At 40.2% G+C, this 9266-nt stretch overlaps 1 protein-coding gene across 1 annotated transcript; it reads right to left on the minus strand.

Annotated features, from left to right (window-relative positions):
• Positions 1-319: 319 nt before the first annotated feature.
• On the minus strand, positions 320-8718 carry ankrd13a (ankyrin repeat domain 13A). The gene is made up of 15 exons (XM_084727959.1): positions 8222-8718; positions 6443-6578; positions 5997-6121; positions 5862-5907; positions 5418-5561; positions 5119-5308; positions 3762-3828; positions 3568-3649; positions 3384-3445; positions 3164-3294; positions 2912-3069; positions 2681-2812; positions 2422-2582; positions 1251-1315; positions 320-1071 (listed from the first exon to the last, which is right to left on the minus strand). The coding sequence occupies exons 1-15, from the start codon at positions 8327-8329 to the stop codon at positions 873-875; spliced, it is 1806 nt and encodes a 601-aa protein (XP_084584085.1). The 5' UTR covers positions 8330-8718; the 3' UTR covers positions 320-872.
• Positions 8719-9266: the final 548 nt, after the last annotated feature.

Below are 9266 nucleotides of genomic sequence, written 5' to 3' on the forward strand. Positions count from 1 at the left end.
ACAGCATAAGTATCATAACTCTTCATAACTGTTGGTCATTGGCACGTATTTTTCGATATGGATCATAGTGTATTATAATTATCATAATGTATACATTATAAGCATTTTAGAATCATCATAATCACTGTTATAATGCATTATGTGATTATAAGGCATAAAATGACAAAACACCTCAGGAATTTCATTATGTAAGAAAAGCACCCATTGACCACTTAAAAATTACATTATAATGCACCGTAACAGTGATTATAATGCATCGTACAATGTTTATAATGTATTAGAACTATGAGAAATATAATACATTATGGTCTTTATGTCTGTGAGCGACAAGCAGTCATGAAGTCTTGTACTTGACCTTATATAAGTGCTTATAATTATAATTATACATTGGTATGATAACAGTATAATGCATTAGAAGTATGTTTGTAATACATTATAATGCATTATAGACATGGCCATCATAGAAATTGTTACCCAATGTTTTTATTCACCGAACCTTATTTACACTGATTTGACCCCCCTCTGGACAACAATATGAAAAACACATGTGGGTTGCTGCTGTTGTGATTCTGATTTGGAAAAGAAAAGAAATAAATAAAAAGAAGAACTGACCCGAAATTATCTGAAAGAGTCCATGAATTAAGCTCGAGGATGGAGATAGAAATATATAAAGGAGTATGCTCTTACCAAAAATACCTTTTGGAAAATATTGGATACCGAGAGTCTGATATTGCCTGTGCAAGAATGGTCTGTTACAGAAAGAAATCTGCGGTTGCATAGATGACTACAGTGGTTAAGGAAGGAACATTGAGGTGTGGTGGTTGCTTCTGGATCTGGAAAAAGTTGTATTATTATTCCCTCTTATTCCTTTTTTACTTCTCAGTAAGAGATAGCTGCAATATCCTCTCCAGCTCCTCCTCCTCCTGCTTCCGCATCCTCTCCTCTTCCGCTTGAGCTCGCGCAGAGAGCTCCATGGCCAGGCGGAGGTCTGTGTCGGGGCTGGAGGCGGACAGGGAGCTGACAGGGCTGAGGCTGTCCCCGTAGTCGACCAGCACCCCCTCTGGGAAGCTCCTAGAACGACAGTCGCAGGGAAAAAGTGAGATCCAGCTCTGTTCTGTGGCTTTATGGACACAAACAAGAGGTGAACAGAAACAGAGTCATCTAAATCCCTGCAGGACAAACAAGCAGAAAGGACTGGTTCCTTTCACTACATGTAATTATGTAATTGCTAACTTAACCTGTGCTCCTACCTGTCACTCTGGCTGCTGGGCATTACATCAGTGAATTCCGCATCAGCATCATCCCAGAACCCCTCCTACACAGACACAAACATCAGGAGAATTAAAACGATGCACATGCAAAATGATAAGAAGAGATTTGTGTGTGGTGAGCTGGAGTTCAGCAATATGTTGATGCAATATGATTAGCTAAACCATTTCCACCACAGTAGCTATCCCTTCGTGTCTCTGCTATGCAGGTTATGTAGCAAATTAGATACAAATCAACTTGATTCTAGCTTGGTCTTGTGAATCCAGCTGCTTCTCAAGGTAACATGATTTGGGCAGCCATGTTCTCATGTGACATGAGAGCGACAGCTGGTGGCAGCAATGCACGCTCTTGGGCGCGGATCCCAGGGACGACAAAGCGAACGTACTCCCCCCATCTTCTGAAAAGAAGTGAAGCTATTTAAATAAATTCTGTAACTGAAAACATGCATTTGATAAAAGCAAACTCCACTTTTGAAGTAATTCACATTCACATAAACACATTCTGAAGAGGTGTTATTTAGGTTCCACATCTGTATGCTGCTTAGTGGTTTCAGTGGTCCGAACCACATACGTCACCTTCCTGTCATAGTGAAAACAGGCGCTTTAAAGGTGCCAGGCCAGTCAGTATGTGTGTGCATGTATACACTTCATCACGGGTTAGTTGATGATGTTATGGTGTAAATAACATTTGTGCCGATTGTGCCTGCAGATCAAGGTGAATCAGAAAAGAGTTGAGTGATGTTGTAACTAAGGCTTTTACTGTGAAAAAATATGTCCCTACCATAAAACACCTGCTTTCAGAATGGAGTTTGGTTTAACAGTCTGTCCACTTGCACAAATGCAGAAAGCAGAGGGTATTTTAATGTTACAATCACATAAATTGAGCTGACCTACCTTCTAAGTTTGGAAGTTAATGAAAGTAACACAAGAGGTCGAGTTAAAATCTTTAACACTTGAAAATACTGCTCTCATTTGAAACATTCAAGCCTCCAATTTGAAAGAATTTTAGTTTTACTGGTTTGAGTCAAGTGTTGGTTCGTGTCAGGCAGTTGTTTTTGTTTATATGGCAGTTACAAATACAAGAAGAAAATAACTGCATTGTGATATATACCATTACAGTGACAGATAACTGATTAGTGATGATTGTTCTGACCTGGCCTGGGACTCTGCGAGACTCCAGGAGACTCTGATGGATGGCGTACTGCAAAAACTCCTCGTCGTTGTTGGACATGGGCGTGTGTCGGCTTCCTCCTCGCCGGTGGTAACTGGCAGGCACCTCAAACACTGAAGGACACACTTGAAACAGAGGCAGTGCTGGAACAGATGAGAACCAAAGCAGTGTAGTGAGACACGGTCATGTAACTATTTTAACAAACACTCTGTTTTAATTGTTGAAGTGGCTGCTTTCCTACCTGCAGCTTCTTCATCTTCTCCTGAGGATGTGGGCGTGGCTGCAGGCGTTGTGGTCGCCGCCTCTTCAGTACTGCACTTATTGACGTTACCAAATGTAATCCTGGCATTCAGCACATGAAACAGGGGAATCTCTGCGAGAAAATACAACCGATCAGATGTTTCCAAAGGGGGGTTGAGACTACGTGTTTGAAAGTGTAGTTTCTACAATGCTTGATAGGAACGTCACGTACCTATTTTAACAGGAAAGCCAGGAGGAAACTTCAGGGTCACAAAGTCTCGTAGCCGAGCAAAATGAGAACTGGTTCGAGCCATGAGGTCAATAATGGGGGTCACCTGCTCCACCAGGGACAGAGGATGTTCCTCGCTCATCCACAACGTACCTTTGAACCTGTGTGAGACAAGACGGAGGAATGCGAACAACTTCTTGACACTGGTAACACACCGTCATGAGGTTTTTAGGTCCATGAAGGTGCGTTTCTTACTTCTGTGTTCGAATGCTCAGCTCAATGGGTCGGCCGATGTCTCTGTTCTCCAGGTCAAAGTCGGGATCGAAATATTCCTCTGGTGTGATGGCAGTGGGATTGGTGGCAGTTGCGTACTCCAGAGTCAGGTCCTGTAAAGTCAAGCGCTCGTATCAAATCAGCTAAAAGATAAGGGAATGAAAGATATCACTTTAATGTGATTACTGAGCACACATCTTACCCCTTGTGCACTTATGTGCTGCTCCACGGTCCCCAGCAGAGACTCCAATATGTTCCTTTCACCTTTGAACAAAAAAAGGTAAAAAAATTCAGTACTCTTGTTCAGTTTTAGTCAGTAGATATGCTGAAAATATCTATTCACTGAAAGGCAGAAAAGCAATAAATGAAGAATATTTTGCACCTACTTTTTATCCTGGCTTTCTCCTCGTCTGTCAAGTGCTCCGTCCTCGTCCTGATGACCACATTTACATTGTTCACACTGAATACCTGAGAAAACAACCAGAATTTAATGTCACATGCCATCATAAATGGGCTGCCCAGTTCACGGTTTGTACACTTTAGTTATAAGAAAGAAAGAAAAAGTAGAACTTCTGCAAACCTTTGCTTCAAACCCATTGACCACTTCAGTTTTGTCACTTCTCCAGCCCCAAATCCCAGACTTGTTCCTATGAAAATAAAAGCATCATTAAAAGCAAAATCTGCAATAATATCCTTCAGATTGGAATAACTTCCACAACACAGAGAATATATTGATTCAATAAAAAGATAAAGATAAGGGAAATTTTAAGAAGCCTGTCAATGCATTTAAAGTATTTGCACTAATCTGTGACTTTTTTCTCATTTTAGGGGCTTTAGTATGACAGCATATTAGGGCCAAAAAAAACACAATAGAGCCAGGGGAAGCGGGTAATATTCTGAGAAAAAAAGTTGTTAATTTACAAGAAAAAAAAAACTTGGATATTCTCAGATTCTGAGATTAAGATCGTACATTTACAAGATAAACCCATAAACTTACAAAATAAAATAAAAAACAAATTTATTTGCAAGAAAAGAGCTCAGAGAAATCTGTTCAAGACCAGGATAACGGCTACCTGATAGCTACTGACAACAACTTAAAGTATTCTGAGAATGTTTTACACTGCAACAGACAGCAAACTTGAACACCGACATACTGCATGTCAAAGCAGCCACAACAACTCCACAGTTAACAGCACAAAACTAATACATGAGAGCTGCAGGGAGAGGAGGAGGGAGAGACAGCGCCTGGACGCGAGTGAGATAACTCATAATAATGGAGCACGGTGAGGATACAAATGTCTCACAGAGGAGACGAGTGTATATAATGCACATCTGTCACCATTAACAGAGACTCCAGTCTGCACTGTTGTTTAGGCCTGTACTGAACACATCACTGTTGTTACATCAGTGTTACATCAGTGTTTAACAAGTCAAAATGTCCACAGCAAGAAAGGCCCATTATCCAAGACCAACATAATCACAGTTGTCTGTCGAGTATAAAACTGTAACCTGTGTTTGAGGAAATTATCCAGATTAAGATCAGCGACATAATATGATGACAGCATTTCACCTCGTGCTATCGAAGAGCATGGCTTGATAAACTTTCTCACATTATCAAAATCTACTGCAACTTGATCATTTGTATGAACACGCGGGACATGTTTTGACAGTAAGGCAGCCTTTGAATGAATAAGTCAGCATAAATACTGAATTTTAGACAAGCAGACACTAGAATGATACTGGATATCTCCTTCAGAGATCAAAAATGAGTCTTATGGTATCACCGTTTACACAGTACGCTCACTCAGGGAGCAATAACGTGAAAACAAAAGTGAAAATGGCCTGAGTCATCAACTCTCATGAAATACTGTCACTGTGGAGTTTCTTGGAGTCAGAGCTCTGCATGTTGTGAGAACAGAAAAAGACGTGACTCTTGCCTCTCAAAAGCGATATCCTTGGTGTCCAGGTAGGTGTTGACAATAGGAGTTGTCAACCTTTTGGCAACTTCCTGTTCAGCCGGCTGCATCGACTCTAGTGTGACGTCCTCCATTTCTTGGGAAATGTTGAAGCGTTCAGTGTCGACTACTTCATCGTCATGGTTCACCTCCATCAACTCTGCACATGAATCTGTAAAAACACAGTCAGGAATAGACTTGAGTTATTATACAGAAAAAGTAAACGTTACAGGGAGAATTTAGAAAACTTATTTTGTGTGTAAGAGAGTTAAAACAAGCACCATCTCCTCTGAAGATGTAGCTTCTGCGTCCTCTGATCCAGGTCATGTTTTCAAAACCTAGAAGAGTGGCGTCCACCCGCAGGCTGGCACCACTTTTCCAAATGCGACAAACATCGCTTGGACAAACCCGGGACAGAAGAGGAACTGTGAAGCAGCAGCACATGAATCTTTAACAACGGAAAGAAACGCAGACAACAATGTGGCTCATTACCAAACCAAACAAATACTTTAACTACCCAGAGGCAGGCAGGTATGTAGTTTTTCCTGCATGACCTGACGAAACCTCTCAGCTGGTGAAGATGATGTATTTTGCAGTGCACATAGCATCAGGAAACATCTGTAGATACCTGCTTCTTTTGCATACTGAACTGCTGATAATAAGCCAGTATGACATGCCTACTTTACTTTTATGACAAACATATCCACACACAAAAAAGAACTTACTCCAACTGGTGAACTCCCACTTCATTTCCATATAAAAGTCTGGAGACTGTGGATGAAAATATAGGCAAAATAAATACTTCCAGGCACACGTGCAGATTAACGCTGAGACAATGGGAAGTTATTTAAAAGCCAAACCTCTCTGATCTTTGACAGCAGCTCAGGCACTCCTCCCAGAGCAGTGGAGGCTTTGAGGTAGTCTCTGCGTTGAAGCACTAACTGAACCATCTCAGGATCTCCAGTGCTGACTGCCTCCTGCAGCACTGCAGCACACAGAGACACACAAGTATTAACAAAAACCACTAAACCTTTTAAGGTAACAGCATCTGTTCCCGCCAGGAGTGGCAACTATCCATTACAGAAAACCTCAACAATGACGGTAATAACCAAGGAGAGTGAAACTGCTTTATTGCAGGCAGAGGATTGGAGATGCATGTCTCCAAGAAACCCCATTAACAGCGGATGATGTGAGAAGGGCTCTAAGTGGTCAAATAACCCACAAATCCTCATGAAGCAAATCTGCAAGACACATCCATGGGATCATGGCATTCTCTGCCTGTTATGTAGCCAGTTTTATAACTAACCTGTCCAATTCTTGGCGTTTTCTTTAGTCACTTCAGCACCGTGTCTGAGAAGGACTCTGACCGACTCCAGGTGCCCGAGCGACACGGCCAGGTGCAGAGGTGTCCGACCTCTGGGATCCACAGCCTCGATGTCATTCTGAGAAGATCAAGAAGAAACCCACATCTGTGTAAATCCTGCACCTTTATTTGTACAACAAAATCTAGGCATAGCCGTAAATTAATAGTTTGACTTGTCAGCTGGTGCCTGAATTTTATTTTCCTTTACATATATACAAATAAAAGACATTCCCACTATAAATTGCTGCAGGAAAATGCACAAGTCGGTGCATAAAAATTGACTGAATGCAGGAAAACAATTGTTTGATGCTGAAAATTTCATAGGGGAGAACGCCTGCTCAATATGTATCCCCCCTCCCATGTTGAAACAAAACCTAAGCCCTTGAATCTAAACACCCATTTCAACTAAATACAGCAGTACAGAAATGACAACTTGTTATATGAACAAAAGAGCAGAGCCTTGTAATAATGCTTCACTTCTAACCGAGGGCCTTCATAAGGTCATAATTATACATCTTTAGGTCATCACTGATAATGATACAGGACTACAGCGCTCAGTACACTGACAAGACCGAGCATCATGTCTCATCTTCATATGAGTCATGCTGCTGAGGTAAATGTGTTATTGATCAGCATTGCTGGGTAGAATCAATCATACTGACTGGATTATAGTAATTATACCACAGAAATACACATTATTACTGACTGTGATTAGTTACTGTGAGGAAAACACAACAGTGACGCTTTTGAAATATTATTTGGGCCTCTGCTTTGTCAGAATTTGTTAGATTAGTGAGCTGCATAATTGACAGGAATGACACTGTAAAGATGACAAGACATAATTATTTCTATAAAAATCTTTTGAGTAAAAATAGTTCAATGCATATGACAGTCTGTTCATGGTCTGGTGTGCAACATACTACAAGCCTATGCATATATCGGGGAAGCAGTTATTATGTTATCATGTCCCAAACCCAATGGATTGAGTAAATATTTTAAAATAAGGTAAACTTTAAATAAAAATACAAATACAACAAATTAAAAAATATATACTATATGCACTAGAGCATCAGTTAGCTGTCAACTATTAAAGTAAGTGTCAACTAATTAATGTTCAAATTCTCTAATTTCAGCTTCTTAAATGTGAACATTTTCTGGTTCTTTTCGTAAACTGAATATCTTTGGGTTGTGGACAAACAAGACATTTGTGGACGTCACATTTGGCTTTGGCCAAACAGTGGTAAAGATTATTTTTCACCATTTTCTAACATTTTATCCAGACCAAATCGTTAGTTGCAGCCTTAACATAATATTACACAAATAGTGTAATACACACATAGGGTGCACAGCAGTTGATTCACGGGTTAGTGGGACAGTATATGTTGCAGAAGATGATTGCACAGCAGCGATATAAAGGATTTACTGTATGCACACAAATATATAGAGAGACTGCAACCGGAAACGTGCAATCAATCTGTTTTGAAATGCATTTTGCAAAGTAAACTTCCTAACCTGTTGATGGATGAATAGCAGTGTCCTCCCCAGAGATATTACAAACGTTTTCTGTGTGTGACACTGCGGAGCATCTGTCAACACGACTGGCCTACTTTAACTGGATGGCTACGGAGATTTAACATCTCACTCCTGGCTTCATCTAGCTAGCGAGCGAGCGCTAGTGTGAGTGCATAGCTTCGTGACAGACATATTGAGCGTATCACCAACCTGTGGTAACGATATTTGCTCTTCCAGTTTCCTGTAATCATTCTCCCACACTGCGGAATGCAGAGGAAACTTCACTCGGATGTCTTCGCTAACGTTAGCCGAGGACATCTTCCTCTTTATGGAGCCGCTCAGTGCAACGTTAGCCTGCTTCTAATAATCACAGCCATGGGAAAAAACTGCTACACGCTGCTTATGTCAAAATGTGCGATAAATATGCTCCATGATATTAATATTAGACAACATCAACGTCGAATTGTCCAAACCGGTGTCTAACTTTTCTTCAAGCCTTCCTCTAAATAAAACTTTTGAACAAGGAAGTGCCAGGAGTACTACCCAATTATAACAGGGGTGTCCTATATAGAAAATGACTCGCATTAAAATTAATATAATTTAATTAAGAAAACGTTTTAAATCGGTTTAAAATGGAACTTAATTTATGTGTAATAATAATTATTTATTTGGTTTCTTCAAAACGGAAACTTGACTTGTAAATAAACCAATCGCCTCCAGAAAAAATAATAGTCGGTTCCAGTTCGACTGAACCATTCGGCATGTCCGCATGGGGGTGCAAAACAATGAACTGAAAGTATAACTTCTATATAAATACGATTCTATGTCACATACTTATGCATTCAATTGATTAAATACATGCGTTTTAGCATAATATCGTTCCGCAAAAATTAACAAAACAAACACTGTAAATATTATATCCAGGGTGTTATGCCTGTAACGTCGAAATGAGATCGACTCTTTTACGTTACGGGGAGGGACGGGGAGGAGGCTGAAAAACATAAACTTTACCGCCAGCGTACTACAGTGTAATAGATGTACGTAGGATATTTAGTAGTATTAAACTATCTAAGTCACATATGGTGTTAGTAATATGTGGCAGTTTGCCCATTTAACGTATACTTGTGTGATACGTATCGCTGTTGTCTGGATTCATATATTTTTTTAAACACATTGGGTCTCTTGATCCATCCTATAGCAAGGCGGAGCTCAGTTGTGTAATACCATTGATTTGTTGTTTTCTCATTATTTTATG

Source organism: Lutjanus erythropterus, chromosome 10, assembly GCF_056507025.1.
Source record: "Lutjanus erythropterus isolate fLutEry1 chromosome 10, fLutEry1.hap2, whole genome shotgun sequence".
NCBI classification, from domain to species: domain Eukaryota; kingdom Metazoa; phylum Chordata; class Actinopteri; order Lutjaniformes; family Lutjanidae; genus Lutjanus; species Lutjanus erythropterus.